This window comes from Colletes gigas, unplaced genomic scaffold, assembly GCF_013123115.1.
Source record: "Colletes gigas isolate AHSC1104 unplaced genomic scaffold, ASM1312311v1 Colletes_gigas_Sc00084, whole genome shotgun sequence".
In the NCBI taxonomy this organism is placed as follows: domain Eukaryota; kingdom Metazoa; phylum Arthropoda; class Insecta; order Hymenoptera; family Colletidae; genus Colletes; species Colletes gigas.
Window position 1 is genome coordinate 198,737 of NW_025106712.1, and position 20,043 is coordinate 218,779.

Below are 20,043 nucleotides of genomic sequence, written 5' to 3' on the forward strand. Positions count from 1 at the left end.
GGAAAAATGATATAATTGTTTACATTTCCAAAGGATGGGATGTCGGGATAGGACGTTTGCGATTAAGCTGGCACGTTATGTCGTGCATTGTTGCTCTTACGGTACCGTGACGTAAGTGTAACAAGGCGCGACATTCTACGTCATAGCCACACTATCTACAGCAAGCAATTTCACTAACTAAAAATATACGGCAAAATATAAGCAAATAAATGAAGAAAAAAAATGATAGTTAGAGCAAGCAGAATAGTATTTACAGCAAGCGGAATACGTAAAAAAAGTAACAACGCGAGACAAATTGAACGACTATTTACATATTAGCGATGTCCAAAAAAAAATATTTTGGACATCACTAACAAGACTGCGGTTGCAGTGTAAGCGCTTTCGCGTGACGTTATGGCACATACATGCATCACACCTTGTTGCGCCTACGTCACGGTACCGTTGACGTAACAAGACCAGTCTACCGCGACGTCGCATGAAAACATTTATACTGTCATTGCAGCCTAATAGTACGAATTTACTAAAGAGCTTTTCTCTGGAGAGAAAAATCTCTCTAGAGAAAAGCTCTGTAGTAAATCGGTACCTTAATTTTCGTCATATGACGTAGCGGGAAAATTCTCAAAGTTATTGTCATATGTTGCGTTTAATCTTAAATTACACTTTTGCTTCTTAGCAAATCTATGATATAAATGTTTGGAATACAATAGAGCTAGATGATCGTCATCTACCTCCATGGGTTGAGAGTTTTCCCTCTGCGCCTTTAACACTAGATTTACGGAAGCCGTCGATTTGACGGATGTCAGATTCCATATTTAAAATCGTAGAACTCGTAAATATTATTTCTTAACAACTTGTGTTGAATTTGTTTGGTGTAATGGCATGAATACATATTCTAATTAAAATAAAAATCGTATTTTAAGGTAATCGTCAACATGAAAGGTACGAATAAATATATGTGCGATCAATGCCCGTAAATCTAGTGTTAACGAAGATTTCACAACGCAAATAGAGTTGACGCTGGCCGAAGAAAGTTTATTCCGTTTCTTTGTTTTTATGTCAGGTAACATAGAAAACAATCTTTCTGCATCGGCATTGGAATTTGGAAGTGATCTTATATGATACTAGCATGCCCCGTCACGGCTTCGCCCGACCTTGTGCAAAATCAATTTATGACCAGACGATCGTCCTGACATATATATCCGCGATAATGCAATTCTCTCGCGAGAAAGCGCTCGAGAAGCTTCGCCACCTGGCGGTAACATCGCAGTACTGCTACGGGCGAGGTATCGCGCGGGCCATTATACAGGGTGTTCGGCCACCTCTAGCAAAAATTTTAATGAGCGATAGTAGAGACCAAAATAAGACGAAAATCAAGAATACCAATTTGTTGATGGAAGCTTCGTTAAAAAGTTATTAACGTTTAAAGTGCCGCCATTACTGAATTTTTTTCTCGAAAATGCGCAAGATTTCGGGGGTATGTCTATTCACAAAAAATGACTGTAATTGAACCCTACAACGGAAAATAATTTTTCCACAACGATTTGCAATTTTTTAATTTTCTCGAATAATTTCACACCTTCTCTATTTTTTTTCTCGAAAGTGGACAGGATTTCGTGGGTATGTCTGATGACAAAAACTGATTGTAATTGACCTCCGCACCCGAAAATAATTTTTCCACAACGATTTGCAATTTTTTTTCTCCGTTGAAAAATTTAGCCACCTAATTGGATTTTCAGTAAGGAATTTTTTTCTCGAAAGTGCGTACGATTTTGGAGGTATGTGTAATGATAAAAAATGATTGTAATTGATCCCCGCAACCGAAAATAATTTTTTTAGAACGATTTGAAAAATTTTTTTTCGCCGAAAAATTTCAGCACCTACTCGATTTTTTTTCTCGAAAGTAGATAGGATTTCGGAGGTATGTGTACTCACCAAAAATGATTGCAGTTGACCCCCGCAACCGAAAATAATTTTTCCAGAACGATTTGAAATTTTTGAATTTAATTGTTAATAACTTTTTAACGAAGCTTCCATCAACAAATTAGTATTCTTGATTTTCGTCTTATTTTGGTATCTACTATCGCTCATTAAAATTTTTGCTAGAGGTGGCCGAACACCCTGTATATAGGGAAAACACACCATCATAAAAGTGCGCGTATAACGCATATTCGTAGAAATTTTTCGATGTTTTTTTTTTTATAAACCATCAGTGAAAGTAGACCTTTCCAACGCATGTACTCGTTTGAAAATCGGTTGAGTGGTTCTCGATCTCGAGTTATTAAAATCACGAACATAGGACAACTTATTTTTATATATATAGATTATATAATAGTAAGATTATATGAAAATGTCTAATTGTATCAAGCGGTGTAATTAAATTTTTTAATAAGATTCATAATACAATTATTTATTTTTTTGTAGGCTACAATGTAACTATATTAGCTTATGGTCAAACAGGAAGTGGTAAAACCCATTCAATGGGCACCAATTATGACGAAACAGAAGATATGGGTGTTATACCACGAGCAATACACGATATATTTGATATAATTTCAATGAAAGAAAACTGGAGTTTCAGAGTTACGGTTTCATTTATGGAGCTATATCAAGAACAATTGTACGATCTTTTAACTGACAAAGAACGTAGTCAGTCTATTGTTGATATTAGAGATGATGGAAAACATATAAAAGTTGCTGGAATTGTAGAGAAGGAAGTGATGAATGGAAAAGAAACATTACAATGCTTAGTACGAGGATCTCTAGGCCGTGCAACTGGTGCTACAGCAATGAATGCTCGGAGTAGTCGTAGTCATGCAATATTTACGTTGTGTATACATCAATGCAAAAAAGATGATCCGTGAGTTATTTATTCAATGACTGCAAAGTAATATTAAAATTATTGTTATATATTTATGAAATACTTTAAAGATATATTTTTCCTCTTCAATATATGTCAGTAATACAGCAACAACTGCAAAGTTCCATCTAGTAGATTTAGCTGGGTCTGAACGCAGTAAAAAAACACAAGCAACCGGTGAAAGATTTAAGGAAGGTGTAAATATAAATAAAGGACTGTTAGCATTAGGAAACGTTATATCTCAATTAGGCGATGCTAGCCCTACATCTTACATTGGTTATCGAGATAGCAAACTTACACGATTATTACAAGATTCTCTTGGAGGCAATTCCATGACACTTATGATAGCATGTGTCAGTCCAGCAGGTGTTTATGAAAACGAAGTATAAATATTACTACTTTTAATAATAGTTTTTAAAATAACTCATGCTATTTATGAAATGTTTGCAGATTATAATTTAGACGAAACTCTAAGTACACTGCGTTACGCGGATAGAGCACGGAAAATAAAAAATAAACCTGTGATAAATCAAGATCCACAAGTTTTAGAAATCAATAGGTTGAATAAAGTGGTGCAAGAATTGAAACTTGCTTTGGTAGGTCAAGAAATCGGAATGTCTTGTCCGCTTGAGCATAAACAGCTTGAAGAAAATAATAAGTGTTTGCGACAAAAGATAAGAGATTTAACAGAAAAGCTACATGCAAATTTGATAGAAGTCGTAGTTATGCACGAAAGAGCCGAACTAGCGGAACAAGCTAGAGAAAAAATTCAGACGGATATGCTGAAAATATTAGAAAATTGTAAAGAACTTTTAGATAATTTTGATAAAAATCCTGATACACATACTGAACACCGTACAAAATTAGAAGCTATATATGTACAAATTCTTGGTAAGTAACGTAACTCGGCGGTATAGCTTAAAATAAAATTTGTCCAAATATATATTTATTTTCTAATAGATATACAGAAAGATCAGGAAAAAACATCGGAGGAGTTCATAAATTGTGGAATATCTGTTACTTCAAAAAACATTTACAATGGACAGTGATGAGGACTCGAAACATACATCTGTAAATGACACAAGTTCTGAAAATCCAGACAGTTTAGACGATTTCGATAAAAAAACAAGAAGAGCATACTTTGCTTCAAGTCAAAAGGAATAATGAAGTACAAGACATAAATAAGGAACTGGCTATTAAGGAAAGTCTTATGTGCCAGGTATTGAAAATACGTGTCCTATGTCAGATGACAGTATTATCGATGATCCTGATAAAGATCCAGATTGGGTACACACACCATTTTATAATCGCATTCAAAAACTTCAGGTAATTAATAAGAAATAAATAAACATTAGCAGATACGATTGTTGCATTATAAAGAACAGACAGCACGATCTTGAGATTATTTATTTCTAGAACACAACCAAAAACACTTCGCCTGATCACACGATACGAAAACGATCGGTGGAGGGGGATATAAAATGTGGTTGTAAAACAAAATGTTCTACACGTATTTGCTTATGTTTTAAGAATAAAATTGCTTGTTCCAACTGTAGTTGTAATCCAGAAAATTGTCAAAACAAAGATAATACTAATGTAAGTTGATAATCAACATCAATAGTAAATTTTTAATATTAGCACTATCTTTGATCAAATATTCTTTCAGATTAATCGTACTTTGCTCTTACAGTATAATGAAGACAAAGAAATCAATGAACCAATAAAAAAACAAAGGTATATTTAAACAATACTTTTATAGTCTCTTGTATCAAAGCTTTTAAAGTTTTAATTTCTTTTTTCAAATAGACTGGTGGAGTACAGTACGGAAGCACAAATTTAATTATAAATAGTTCATTTTTTATATAAAAATAATGTTATTTCAAGCGATATTGTAATGTAACTCATTTTACGTTACTTCATTTTAATGTAAACTGTGCTAGATTATCAACATATTGTTGCTATTAATTGTATATAAAATGGACAACTGTTATTTAATTACATATTTCGTAAGTACTCAAAGTAATAGTAATTTCATTTAGAAATTTAATCACTTCATGCTGTTTTAGGTTAAGTTCGTTTTATTTATTTTTCAGAACCGATTACATACAAAATTGAAAAACCGATTTTTTCGGCGTTTTTCGCGTGAAAAAGCAACTTATACTTTGAATTTTTGTATTCCCTTTAATAGATAACTATATTCTGTGGTTTTAAACATTTCCATGTTGAGTAAAACAGTGTATACAAGAAGAAAAGCAAAAATAAGTCAAGAAAAAAAACGTGCTATGCGCGTTGTATTCAGAAGTATCAGCATTATTTCCAAGAGCTGGGATGGTGCAGTGAGTAAGATGCTTGGCTGCGAGACTGCTGCAAACTTTTTGACGCGCGTTCGCGCCCTGCTACGGTACATTTTTTTTTTTTTTCAATTTCTAACTAAACGACAATGAAAAACTATTAGTTTATTAATATTTAAAAAATATTTTTACCTAAAATATACGCAAAAACAATTATGGAGCAGTTTCTATTCCATCATTTCTCTAGTCGTATATTTGCTTAAATATCCTACTGTTTCATTTTTTCTACGTTAAATGAATATACGTACTTAGTTTTAAAATCGCATACCTTTAATAACTTTGAATAGTGGAAGAAGATTTCTTCGACTAACATGGTAGTGGTTCTGGTAGCGGAGACGACGGAAATTGGAGTCAACCGGGCAGTAGAGAACATTTGCAACCTGTAAGAGAAATAGTAAAAAATATTAAAAATTATTTAAAGTTCATATCTAAACTTTGTACCATTAACAGATTCCAAGTGGAAGTCCAACACTTGTACCATGTACTCAGTCATTAAACGTAGGGGTCAGTAGTGGAAGTGGAGATACGAATGGCAATAATAGTGGAAGCGGAAGTGGAGGCTGTGATAGAAGAAGACGAAGTGGTCTTACTGCCGTCATGCAAAGACCAGGTACTATTATATCTTTCAGGTATTCGTGTGCACATTATCGGTGCACTTTATTACATCATATTTCATACCATCTCAGTGAGATTTGATTATTATGATTTGCTATATCAGTTAGTTTAAAAGCTTGCTATATTACTTCGTTTTTAAAGCTGTAAGTATGATCATTATGCCTTGCTCGTACCTCGTTGCTCTTGCAGTATTTGTACATTGGTATGTTTTTTTCCTCCTTTCCGCCAGTCGGCTATTGGTGGTACCGAAGAGTAAGATTACCGAAGCCCTCCAGGAATGCCATGATACGCCTTCTGGAGGTCACTTCGGGGTGAGGAAAACTTTGGCGAAAATTCGACAACGCTTCTTTTGGCCGAACCACCGAAGGGATGTGGAGGATTGGTGTCGCCGGTGCCATAGCTGTTCCGCGAGGAAAGGACCTGCGGAGAAGGGAAGAGGAACCATGAAGGTTTATAACGTAGGAGCACCTTTTGAGAGGATAGCGCTCGACGTTGTTGGTCCCCTGCCGAGGTCTTCCGCTGGGAACAGATTTGCGCTGGTTGTGATGGATTATTTTTCGAAGTGGCCAGAGGTGATTCCACTTCCTAACCAGCGAGCGACAACAATTTCCACAGCGTTGCTGAAGGAAGTGATAAGCCGACACGGAGTTCCGCTCGAGCTGCACTCCGATCAGGGTCGGAGTTTTGAGTCAAGCATCTTCAAGGAGCTAATGAAGATACTTGGAATCAAGAAGACGAGGACAACTCCATTACACCCTCAGTCGGACGGGCTCGTAGAGCGGATGATAAGAACCTTGTTGCGATATCTGTCTCAGTTTGTTGCAGAACACCAAAAGGACTGGGACGAATGGATTCCAACGTTCTTGCTGGCTTATCGTTCTTCGCAACATGAAGTGACACAGAATACGCCGTCGATGGTCCTCACGGGACGGGAGCTGCGCCTTCCTCTGGATCTTCTAAGGGGAGCTGTTTCTTCTAAGGGGAAAGAAGAAGATGGTTACATCGAGAAAACCAGAAAAAGAATAGAAGAAGTTCATAAATTCGTTCGACAGCGGATGCGAATTTGTTCGGAGAGAACGAAGTCGTGGTATGATTCGTTCTCGAGATCAATTTCCTTTGTTCCTGGAGAGAAGGTGTGGTTGTACAATCCTCGAAGAACGAAGGGAAGATGCCCGAAGCTCCAGTACGACTGGGAGGGACCCTACGAGGTAAAAAAATCGGCTTAATGAGTTGATTTATCGAATAGCTCGTTCACCGAAGTCCAAACCGAGGGTCGTACATGTGAATCGACTCGCTCGGTACGATTCACGGGAGGTTTCCTGTAAGGATACAGGGAGATGAGGATCGAGGAGGATGGCCGACATCTTCGCCCAAGAAGAGGACGTTTCGTCGCAGAAGGCTAGGGTGGGGGTTACTTGCTGGCGGCGGACAGCCTCTCTTCTTTGCGTGTCGCAAACGGTCGTGGAAGCGTAATCCTCACCGGGAGGGTTACCCCACAGCCGGGGCTCCATCCGGATGGGGTTCTGGTGGCCGGACTGCAAAGTCGTAGTATGTTCCGGACAACCATTTCATCGAGGAAATTCTCCTTGATGATTGGGGAACATCTCTAGGGGGGCTGTTCCGTTTAGTTGGGGGAACTCACATCCGAGAAGACGTCAAGAAAGAAGCGCGCAAGTCGCAAGTATTCAAGGGGAAGGGCGAGGAGCAGTCGGGGTCTCTTCATTCTCGCAGAGGAATTTTGGAAGTTGCACCGGCGTCTTGCTCAAGGTTTTTGAGTGGTTTTCCTTGAGACGGAGGACGAATGTCAAGGCGCTAACTGTCTGGTAAAGGCCACTCAGGTAAACGTTCGATCTATTCGTTTATTTACTTTACAGACAGAGGTGTTTTAAACTCGAGGCAGATTTGGAGGTTGGAGGCACACACTGAAGTTGCCTGTCCGAGCTGAATCTGCCGCGGTCGGGACGTCCGCGTTTTGAAGAGGGGGAGCAGTGTTGCGACGGACTGAAGATGCATCGTTGCGGCAACGTGAAGACTGTTCCGCAACGATGTGAAACCTGCTCCTCCGAACGAGCGGAAGCGAGAGCCCGTTCCTTCCGGTTGCCAGAGGAACCGGCAACGATTCGAAAGATCAGAACTACGTGAGATCTCATAGAGAGCGGACGTATTAGAATTGTGCACTGTACGAATAAAGCTTGTTCTTGTTAGTTGGTTTACGTTCTCAGTTCTACGTTAATCTGTTCCGTGTTAATATGAGTTGTGCGCGAAACACCTCGTCCCGGCGCAACAGTACTATATATATTGCATGGAAAATGTTTACTTATAAGTTTTACAATAAATCGGTCTTTGCTACCAGTAAAAGTTACTTGATAAAGTAAGACTACAAACTATATTTACTTATTTACATGTGTTTCACATATTTACACATCTTTATTAAGCACTGTAATTATTGTATTATCTTGATTTATTGTATACTATATGTAAATAGATCTTTCACGTTATATATCATTTTATTTTCTAAATACAACACATATGTGCATTTTATTTACCACGTTCTTTTAAAATTTTTTTACTTTAGTATTTATACAATGTTTCATTTGATTTTATTTTTAATTTTGCATGGTTTTTTTGTGCCCACTGCACTGCCATGCCTCGTTGGTTGGTAATATGCATGTAGTTATAAATCCGGAAATGGTTATGGAGGTGGAAGCTAGGATGAATAGAGCTTACCTTCCATCACGACTCTTACGAACTCACCTTAGAGGATCAACGCTTCCACACCACAGGAAGACTTCTTTGTACCACACTAGCACTGGTAATTCTTGTGTGGATTTCTTTTTGCATTTATATGTAATTCGGGCAAATTTGCGCTACGTTCTATAAATCCACTGAATAACATCGTTATATATTTATGTATGTACATTGTATGATGTTTACAAGTACGTTCTACACAATTTTAATAAATACATAGTTAAATATTTTATTTACTGTTTTCAGTTGGTAATAGAGACTCGTATAAGGAACCAAGCACTCATGTTGCCACTGAAAGGTACTCGCCCGTTCGGAGAGCATCAGAGGGTTCAGGTCCATCTGGACCTGGAATTCAGGCACTTCAACAAGAGTATCAACAACTGCAAAGGTTAGCATCTCCGTCGCATAGTCCTGCAAGTATACATGGATCTCCTGTACATGAGAGAGGGGTAGCAGCAATCACACAAGGTATTCTTTACTCCATATATTTACAAATTTTTATACGTTTTCATTTAAACCAATTAATAATATTTTAAATGTTAAGATTAAATTATAAGATTCTTCATCGTGCTTCAAGTAATTTCAGTAATCATTTGTTTTATTAATAGGTTTGAGTGGACTAACCACAACAACAGTACAAGGCAGCATTGTACATGGTACTCCAACACAACCACCAGCAACGCCATTAGATTTGAGTCCATTAAGACATCATAGATCACCAGCAACAACACCAGTTAGTTAACAACACCTAGTAATAGTCCTGCTTTGGACATGATTCAGGAATAACATCCTGTAGAATTACCAAGAGTAAGTAATCATTTTCAATTGTCACTTAAGCGATCCGTATTATTTTTTAAAGAAAATAATTTAAAAAGTAATATAATTTATAGTTTATTTTAAGTATTTTTGCGAAAGTATTACAATGTAATGATTATTTGTTGTAGGTGCCACCTCAAATATCTATAACAGATCTTGGAGGGCAAGTAACACTTATCAGTTGTTCACCCTCGCCATCTCCATCACCTGATTCACTTGAAGATACATTACCTCATTATAATCCTCTTCCCAGCTTTATTATCTCAGAACCATGTGACCCTTTAAGACCCAGTATCACACGAGGGAGGTATCGGTAGGCCGCTAAATACATCAATACCTACGGAAGTTGAAGTCACTTTATCGGATGAATCGAGTAGATTGAATTCCGAAGCTATATTGGGCCGTGTGAAACAAATTATAGATGCAAGAGCTCCACCAAAGGGATTTATCTTTAATAGAGAAGAAGTGAAAGGTAGTGGGCTTAGTTTAGAATATCCAGGCGGTGTTCAAATCGAACTGAGAGTATGTGAATCTGAAGAAAAAGAAGTAAAAGGCATTAAAATGCGAAGAATTAGTGGGGACCAATTGCAATACAGTCAACTTTGTCAACAGCTGATCTCGTGCATTACCGTTTGACGACAACCACCGTATAATATAATATCTTATATGTTACGTTACATTCCTGGTGCCACACACACCACTCATTACAGTATTGCACATGCATGCTGCATACATACGAGCGGTACCTTAAGCATACCATTCTTCATATTGATACATTCATTGTGCTTCGCTTTTGAATGTTGGTCTCTTTTTTTAACATATAAATCGAAAAAAGAAAAGTTTTAGGTTTACTTGCGCATAATATGAAGTTGGAACGAAAATGTTCTACTAAAACCTTCTTTTAAAGTCTTGATATTAAGACTTTAATATCCTTACACAGGCAAGTTGAGGTTCTGCTATTTTTAAATGATTTAAGTATTAACAAAACAGGACGATTTTCATGGAAGTTTAATCGTAATGTACATCACACACCATTCCTTTTTGTAGAATGTTTATCTTCATGTTAGATGTTTATAGATAGTAAATTCATAATTTACTGTTTAAATCATAATCGGGTGCCCTTTTTAGCATAGATAAAAGAAAAGCGTCTTTTGTACCGGATTCGGTGGCAAGTAACTACTTTCATGATACACGTCTTTCTAACGTAGTGGGGATGTTTTATATGGGATTTACTATATTTATTCGATTGCCATTGCAAACAGTTTTAATTTAATGGTCTGTATTCCATGTTTGTAAATATTCCTCCTACAAAGATCGAAATCTTTTCCTGTCTTTTATGTTAATTGGGAGTGCAAGATTTGCCTTTTTGTTTCTGGTACAAATACCACTTTGTTGGGTAATTTAATTTTAGTAGCTAAAAATGTATACATAATCTTTATATAGTGCAAACACATTGTGGTTCATAATTAAAAAACTACACAGACTGAGTCACGACTGTATATCTTTCTTTTTGAAAATCATATATTTGCGTTTATTGCAACTTATGAACGAATAATAATTGCTTAGTAATTTCAGTATCAATGATTTTATGAATCTTTGAAACCATAAAGCATTGATGTACGAGAAGTGTGCTTTCCATCTGTTTCACTTATTAAGCATTTAATTGTCACAGTTTAAAAAGGAAAGTGTGCAACTAGCTCTCCCTTGTGTAACCAAAGAGTCGAGTTGCTTTTATATTGTTGAACATGAGGGGTATATATTTTACTGCTCGTGTTTTAAAAACAAAAGGAAGATATAAACATTCATAGTTGGAAGGCTTTGTATTTGAGTAACCGTCGCGTCGAGACAATTCGAGAACATTCGACGAGACCCAGATATAAATAGTACAGGCCAGCGTGTCGAGCCGGCAGTTCGTCAATAAACGGCATACCTTACAGATCCGTATAACTATTTTTGAGCGTTCGCACTGCAGTACAGACGCGGAGAGCAGTCCAGGTTTCTTTTTCTGTGAACCGGATTCTTTCTATTCAATTCTTGAATTCCGCGTTCGTGGTTAGTGCAGTGTGATGTGTGATGAAGCAAATAGCAAGAAGAAGAGTAAGGAGGATGGAGATGAAACCGATAAACGGTGTTCAACTTCCAATAAGAAAAAACGGCTTGTGTTATCGGCACATCGCTACTCAAAGAGTAAAAAGCGTCGAGAAAGGTAAGTTACGCTTTATTAGATACATAAATAAATAATAAATGGTAGGATAAAGTTTCAATTTTTCGATTTTGATGACACTTTACATAAATATTTATTAGACCTCTCTAAGAGGACGGGTGTAATTCGTTCGCGCCCGTTTTGCACTTTGAAGGATATATCAACCCTTTTATTCCAACCGCCCTTTCTATGTACGTGCTTATAAGTCGTAAACAACAAAAGAAATCGAAAAATAGTTGAAAAATAAGTTATATCGTTTCGGTAATTATTTAGATTACGGAGGGTAACACCGATTTCGGTGATTTTTGAATATGTTATAGAAATCAACATTTTAACACGTTGAGCGCCACGTCAGCCATCGGTGGCTGACACTAGACTTTCCGTTTAGGCCACGTCAGCCATCGATGGCTGACACTAGACTTTCCGTTTAGGCCACGTCAGCCATCGGTGGCTGACAGCGTGTAACATGAGAACTATAAAATTTACACTATTTTACGGAATTACAGAAATTTAAAATTTACTTAATTTGGTATCATTACAGGATTAACCCTTTGCGGTCGGTGCCGCCACTGTGGCGGCATTTCAAAACTATCGTAGAAGTCGGTGCCGCCGCTGTGGCGGCATGATCAAGAATCCAGAAAAACTGAGATTAACAGAATGCTAGCCATTTCGGACGTCTCACGCGTTATTTTACCATCGAGAAATATATGATAAGTAAATAGAAATCAATTTATAAATAAATAAAAATATAATAAATTATAAATTGAATTTCAAAGTTTAGTAAGAAATAAACATTCCAATTGTTCAGGATTTCCAGGTAGATTCATTGGCGATATTAATATATTTTTACTAAAAAAGATTGTGCAGTATGTTCCGACAGGAAAACCCCCGGCAAAAGGCGAGAAACACGAACATATTGTGATACATGTATTCGGAAGCCAGGGCTTCATATCGGCGATTGTTTTGAAATATATCACACGTTGTCAAATTACAATAGCTAAATCTTTCCGTTTTTATGTAGTTTAAGCCCTATTAAATATTACAAATCAGCATCAACATAGTGTGTGCTTTTAAATGTAGATATATCCACCTTAAATTGCTTAGGGAACAATGACTCCGAAAAGCTAAATTCGCCCCGACTTGCTGGTAGTCCCAGCCGAAAAATCTGCCGACCGCAAAGGGTTAATGGGATTCATTGTAACATGGCAAACATAAAAATGGTTCTCCTTCACAAGTATTACAAAACATTACATTTTTGTCATAACATAATTTACAGTACTTTCGAACTTCAGCGACTTTTCCCGATTTTCTTTGGAATATGTGTTCTTTTTTGGATCTTCTTGCAATTCTGCTCGGTGGAATGTTTTCTTTGTCACAACTTGTAAGATCGACTGCTAATTTTTTCCGAAATTGCGTGGCCTGAACGGGATTGTCTTAGAAATACGCGTGGCGCTCAACGTGTTAAACAACATTTCCCTATACATTATAACCGCCGCTCGGACTTAGTTTCCGAGATATTTCTTGAAAAAGATCGCTGCTACTACAATGAATTCTATCTATACGTACGTGCCGGTGGCAGCGTGTGTGTAAGCGTTCAATCGCCGATCGTTTATTGTTTCTACGGATCCATTTCCGGCCGCCTCGATATCTCTACAGAAACAAGAGACGATCGGCGATTGAACGCTTACACACACGCTGCCACCGGCACGTACGTATAGATAGAATTCATTGTAGTAGCAGCGATCTTTTTCAAGAAATATCGGAAACTAAGGCCGAGCGGCGGTTATACAGGGTGTTCGGCTACTAATAGTAAAAATTTTAATGAGCGATAGTAGAGGCCAAAATAAGACGAAAATCAAGAATACCAATTGCCCAACTGAGGCTTCGTTAAAAAGTTATTAACGTTTAAAGTTCCGCTCGTACTGAATTTTTTTCTCGAAAATGCGCAACATTTCGGGGATATGTCTATTCACCAAAAATGTTTGTAATTGACCTCCGCAACCGAAAATAATTTTTTCAGAACGATTTGAAATTTTTTTTTTTCGTCGGAAAAATTTCACACCTTTAAACTCGGTAGATTTTTTTCTCGAAAATGCGTAGGATTCCGGGGGTATGTGTATTCACCAAAAATGATTGTAATTGACCCCTGCAACCGAAAATAATTTTTTCAGAACGATTTGAAATTTTTTTTTCGTCGGAAAATTTAGGCACCTAATTAAATTTTCGGTAAGGAATTTTTTTCTCGAGAATGCGTAGGATTCCGGGGGTGTGTGTATTCACCAAAAATGATTGTAATTGAGCCCCGCAACCGAAAATAATTTTTCCACAACGATTTGCAATTTTTTAATTTTCTCGAATAATTTCACACCTTCTCTATTTTTTTTCTCGAAAGTGGGCAGGATTTCGTGGGTATGTCTAATGACAAAAACTGATTGTAATTGACCCCCCGCAACCGAAAATAATTTTTCCACAACGATTTGAAATTTTTTTTTCGTCGGAAAATTTAGGCACCTAATTAAATTTTCGGTAAGGAATTTTTTTCTCGAAAATGCGTAGGATTCCGGGGGTATGTGTATTCACCAAAAATGATTGTAATTGACCCCTGCAACCGAAAATAATTTTTTCAGAACGATTTGCAATTTTTTAATTTTCTCGAATAATTTCACACCTTCTCTATTTTTTTTCTCGAAAGTGGGCAGGATTTCGTGGGTATGTCTAATGACAAAAACTGATTGTAATTGACCCCCGCAACCGAAAATAATTTTTCCACAACGATTTGAAATTTTTTTTTTTTCGTCGGAAAATTTAGGCACCTAATTAAATTTTCGGTAAGGAATTTTTTTCTCGAGAATGCGTAGGATTCCGGGGGTGTGTGTATTCACCAAAAATGATTGTAATTGAGCCCCGCAACCGAAAATAATTTTTCCACAACGATTTGCAATTTTTTAATTTTCTCGAATAATTTCACACCTTCTCTATTTTTTTTCTCGAAAGTGGGCAGGATTTCGTGGGTATGTCTAATGACAAAAACTGATTGTAATTGACCCCCGCAACCGAAAATAATTTTTCAGAACGATTTGAAATTTTTTTTTTTTCGTCGGAAAATTTAGGCACCTAATTGGATTTTCAGTAAGGAATTTTTTTCTCGAAAGTGCGTACGATTTCGGAGGTAAGTGTAATGATAAAAAATGATTGTAATTGATCCCCGCAACCGAAAATAATTTTTTTTAAACGATTTGACAAATTTTTTTTCGCCGAAAAATTTCAGCACCTACTCGATTTTTTTTCTCGAAAGTAGATAGGATTTCGGAGGTATGTGTACTCACCAAAAATGATTGTAGTTGCCCCCCGCAACCGAAAATAATTTTTCCAGAACGATTTGAAATTTTTGAATTTAATTGTTAATAACTTTTTAACGAAGCTTCCATCAACAAATTAGTATTCTTGATTTTCGTCTTATTTTGGCCTCTACTATCGCTCATTAAAATTTTTGCTAGAGGTGGCCGAACACCCTGTATAGCAGCCACTCTTTAACAATATACGATGTATCTTTAGGATCATTGTCCTGTTGGAAATAATATATGGCTGGCATGTTTAATTTTAGAGCTGACGATTTCAAATTTTTATTCAAAATATCAAGATATTTTAGTTTGTCCATAATTGTTTCAATAAATTCGGTATTACCGACTCCATTTGCTGCCATACATCACCACAGCATTATTGAACCTCCCCCGTATTTTACAGTAACAACCGTATTCTTTCGATTGAACTCTGAATTCGGTTGTCTCCATACTATTATTTTTCCATCCGAATTAAATAAATTAATTTTAACTTCGTCGGAAAATATTAAGTTCTTCCAAAAATTTATATCACAACTTACATATTACATATTACGAATTACACCTGTCTTCTTAGATAGGTCTAATAAATGTTTGTGCAAAGTGTCATCAAAATCGGAGTGTATCAGTTCGCGGTGTTCCCTAGTCAGTTGTCAAACGCTGCATTAGCTGAGGTATCATTTTAATCGTGATGCCACCAAGAATCCATTCATGCTGTTTTCATTCTGAAATTATGAGAAATATAGAAATTCGAATAATACATTTTTGCTTCACTACGCGTTATTCTTTCATGTTTGAAAGAATGAAATTCTTCATTCTTCATTGTATCGATGAAAAAGATGGTCCCAAAGGATTTTTGATGTTCTTCCGATCAAAATGATACCTCTGTTTCCAAACTTTCCCCCCCAATGTAGACAGTAGCATGTATCTTATGTTGCTATGGCCCCTTTCCTTTTGTAAGCTTTTCTTGCTTCTATGCATGTTCCGCAAGTTATGGATTGCAATTATTGATTTTCTAAATATAGCCGAAGATTGAAAAACGCGACGTCTCTTGCGGTAAGTCAAGACCTCGTTACCTCGCCGGAAGAAGATAATACTGCAGGTACTTCTCATGAAGTAGTATGTACTTGCAAGTACTTCTACCAACACAATACCTCAAGAAGACGTAGGAAATTTGGAAGAGGTCATTGAAGAAGAAACGAATGAAGATATTGAAGATTGTGCAGATAACGACTGCAACTGGGTGGTAGAAGAAGATGAACCACAACAGGCGGAAGAAACAATTCCAGAGGCGATAGAGTTCGTAAATTTCTCGTATATGTTCCAGCAAATGAAACGTTTACAGCAACATTCCACGATTGGCTGCGGCATCGAACATTGTCAAATAATTGAATGCCAACAGTACGGTTTAGAGAAAACGTACAGTGTCCAGTGCCAAATATGCAATCATGTAGAGCGCATATCCTGCCTTCGGCAGAGTAAAGACACAATGGGCATTAACCACGCCGCTGAGTCTGCAACAATGGTGACAGGCGGCGGATACAATCAGCTGGAGGAACTGTTGTCCGGTATAAATGTATCCTGCATGTCGAGAAGAATTTATAAGAAATGTCAGAATGACATAATCGATGCATTCGAAGTGGCCGCACAACGTGAAATGGAAGATGCTGCGAAAGAGGAAAGGGAACTAGCCATAGCAAGAGGCGATGTATTACCAGGGTGTAATATACCGTGGATCGCAGTAGTCGCAGATGGAAGTTGGATGAAACGGTCATACCGCGGAGGAGATTATAATTCTCTCTCTGGCGTAGGAGTCATCGTGGGTTATAACACCCAGAAAGTGCTACACGCAAACGTGAAGAACAAATTTTGCATGATTTGCCAAACGGCGGCGAAAAAAAAGGAAGAAGCGCACGAGCATCGGTGCTTTAAAAACTGGGGTCGTAATCAGAGTTCGACTGGCATGGAAAGTGCTGCTATAATCGAAGGTTTTAAATGCAGTATAGAAATGCGTGGCCTTGTTTACTCCATACTAGTTGCCGATGGCGATAGCAGTGTGTACAAAAAGATATTGGACAATGATCCATATAAAGAGTATATGGTGCAAGTACGAAAAATAGAATGCACCAATCACCTGCTACGGAATTTCAGTAGAAAAATTAATGACATCGGAGCAAAAGGCAGATGCAAAGAGCTAAGAGCTGTCGTAAAGGCTAATGCTCTCCGCCTGCGTACTGCTGTAAAGAAAGCAGCAGAATACCGGTTCAAAGAAAAATTAAGACTCGTAGATCAAATAAAAAATTTAAAAGAAGACATGAAAAATGTACCGAGTCACGTTTTCGGAGAACACAAGGAGTGTCAGAGATTAGCATACTTCTGCAAGAAATACTCTGACTCAAATATTGTGAACTACGTTCCACAATTGATGCAAGCTGGTATTTTTCAAAATATACAAGAAGCGATGCAACCACTTTTCGCCCAAGCCGAAAGTTTGCTGTACTCTCTAAACAATAATGCTGTTGAGAGTTTTAATAATATCGTCGCCAAATTTATCGGAGGCAAAAGGATAAATTTTGGACGAAGAGGTTCCTATCAAGGTAGAGTCTCCGCTGCTGTCGTACAATTTAATACGAAAGAGGCATTCAGCAAAGTGAGCACGGCAATGAATAAACAGCCGACAGCCATCGCAAAAAGGATGGAAGAACGTCGCAAGCATGCAGCGAAAATGGCAAGAAAATATAAACAAGAAGCGAAAGCATCCTCCTTCCGAAACGAGAAACAATCGTGCGATCAGGATTACGGCCCCAGTGCAGAGAAGCCAGATATGGACGAAGCAGTATACTTTTCGGAGTGTCAAAGGCACTTGGCTATACTGCATGAGTGGCAAACGATGCGATGCCAGATTGAAGCAGAAACTCGCGATCAAGCAAACAGCGAGAAAGGGGGAGGAACATGTCATCCTTCCCCCCGGGATGAGCCTCGACAGGCAAGGCAAGGCGGGGGACTCTGTGATGGCGGAGGACGGTCACCGTGGGGTTTTAGCCGGTAAGAGTCCGGCACTACCCCGAGGCCCCCCTACTTGGGGCCTCGGGGTGTCCATGAGGATTTCCCCACGTACAATACATTTAAATTTGTATTGTATACCAAATTATTACAATTTGTTCTAACTTTCTGTCACAGGTTCTATTAGTAGTAATTGCAACTGAAAGGGGCCAGTACCGTTGCAAGAAAATATATATGAGAAACAGTCATAATACATTCTTCAGAAGATGTAAGTATTGCTTTCTACATTCAAGTGGTATACACCACAAGACTAATTTTTATTACATTTCTTTCTGTTGTATGTCAGGCAGGGTATGAGTGGAAGGGGCATGTGTGTCTGTGTGTGTGTGTGTGAGTGTCGCGAAGAGCGACGCGATTCCGACGCGCGCGGCCAGGACTCGAGTTAATGTACGAGGCCCGTGCAAGAAGGATCCGTAAACCGAGTCACTGCGAAATATTAAAATAAACAAATTTATCGTTGTCTACTATAAAACTTGTCTTTTCTTTTATTTTCGTTCCTGTATGCTACATTTCTTTTTACAGATGAAAGCAAGACGTACAGCACGTTATTTCAAGAGGTGTGGTCCAGAGAAGGTATCATAACTGTAGGAATAAAATAATTGCTAGAGCGATCGATGAACTCGTATAAAAGTAGGCAAAGGTTTTGGGTGCTCACGCGTTTTTGTCCGGGACACTCATTGTTACGAGACGCTCCGAATAACAAAGCGCGCGTCAAAATATGACAAGTGAACGGCCGCAAGGATGAGTGTGAGAGAGAGAATGCGAGTGAGTGAGTGTGACAGAGTGAAGGTGCGATAACCCGCGAGCAGGTCGACAATAGTATATAAGCAGCGTAACAGCTGACGAAAACAAGAGTCTTCAAAAGAGTGTATATAGAGCGCGAACACGAGTTTCAGTTGTATCGATTACCGGCGAAATAAAATATTTTTATCACCACGTTCCTTATTTCTAAATCCCACATAACATAACCTTGATATAATCTTATGTATTGTAATGTGCGTTCGATAAGTACTTTGTGTATCAGGCGTTCATTTATGTTAGGATAAGTGCATAACTTTCCTGTTCTGTTTGTGTTTTCCTAATAAAAAGCTGTATTAAATAAAATAAAAATAAAAATAAAATATGTATACGTATGCTATATTTGTCCTTTCTTTAAAATGTACATACTGAAGTCATGACGCGATTTAACCAGTACATATACAATATTAAATCAACAACGAAATTTATTTTTATTTTTTATTCCTTTTCTCAAACTTCATCAACATATTCGTAACACTTTTCTTATTAAAATGACACCAAATACAATATATGTATGTACAATTCAGATCCTATTTACTAACGCAATAAGCGATCAAAGGCATGCATCGCTCAGGTCACTCCACATCGACTGTATCGAAACACAGGCGATGTTTACGGGAGCCTATACAGAATCAGTATTTCATTCTGCGACCTCTGCCAAGAGAGGTAGAGGTTGGAATTAGAACACCGATATCGTATAGGCTACCGTAAACATCGCCTGTGTTTTGCCACAGCCGACCCGAAGCGAAAGAAACGATATCAAAGTCGACGATCCTCGAGCGCTCAGTTCCTCTTTGTCATATGCTCGCTGTTCTTTTCTACACTCTCGCCGCCTCCAGTAAGCGTCAACAAAGAATCGTTTCTCGTCCACGCTACAGCCGAGCATTGAGCCCCGAGAGTATCACTTCTATAGAGAAAATACTGTATTGCTTTTTACATTCAAGTGGTATAAACCACAAGAGTAATTTTTATTACATTGGTAATTATTCAGAAAAGGTGGGGTCTCACCGAATTCGATGATTTTTGAATATGTTGTAAAAATCAACATTTTGAACAACTTCTTCCTATACATATAACCGCCGCTCGGCCTTAGTTTCCGAGATTTCTCTTCAAAAAGATCGCTGCTACTACATGAATTGTATCTATACGTAAGTACATGCTGTGGCAGCGTGTGTGTAAGCGTTCAATCGCCGATTGTTCACTGTTTCTATAGATGCATCGAGGCGGCCGACAATGGGTGTGCCTAACGGCAGC

General features: G+C 37.8%; 2 protein-coding genes and 1 pseudogene across 2 annotated transcripts; all 3 read left to right on the top strand.

Annotated features, from left to right (window-relative positions):
- Positions 1 to 2,282: 2,282 nt before the first annotated feature.
- On the top strand, positions 2,283 to 4,781 carry LOC122403911 (chromosome-associated kinesin KIF4-like; the record flags this gene model as incomplete). The annotated part of the gene is given in 10 exon segments (XM_043407714.1): positions 2,283 to 2,331; positions 2,422 to 2,857; positions 2,958 to 3,223; positions 3,308 to 3,748; positions 3,818 to 3,882; positions 3,884 to 3,976; positions 3,978 to 4,183; positions 4,274 to 4,453; positions 4,524 to 4,591; positions 4,664 to 4,781. Coding segments are annotated over 8 exon segments (1,620 nt in total), but the record flags the coding sequence as incomplete, so codon positions are not given.
- A 737-nt stretch (positions 4,782 to 5,518) lies between these two features.
- On the top strand, positions 5,519 to 10,121 carry LOC122403913 (annotated as a pseudogene).
- A 1,332-nt stretch (positions 10,122 to 11,453) lies between these two features.
- LOC122403914 lies at positions 11,454 to 18,485 on the top strand. Its single transcript, XM_043407715.1, has 3 exons — positions 11,454 to 11,593; positions 16,063 to 17,973; positions 18,109 to 18,485. Exons 1-3 carry the CDS (start codon positions 11,454 to 11,456, stop codon positions 18,116 to 18,118), a joined length of 2,061 nt encoding a protein of 686 aa, XP_043263650.1. The 3' UTR covers positions 18,119 to 18,485.
- The last annotated feature ends 1,558 nt before the right edge of the window (positions 18,486 to 20,043 follow it).

Coding starts and splice junctions, on each gene's coding strand:
- LOC122403914 (XM_043407715.1), top strand. CDS start 11,454: ATGTGTGATGAAGCAAATAGCAAGAAGAAGAGTAAGGAGGATGGAGAT. Junction 11,594..16,062: donor AGTAAAAAGCGTCGAGAAAG/GTAAGTTACGCT, acceptor TGTACTTGCAAG/TACTTCTACCAACACAATAC.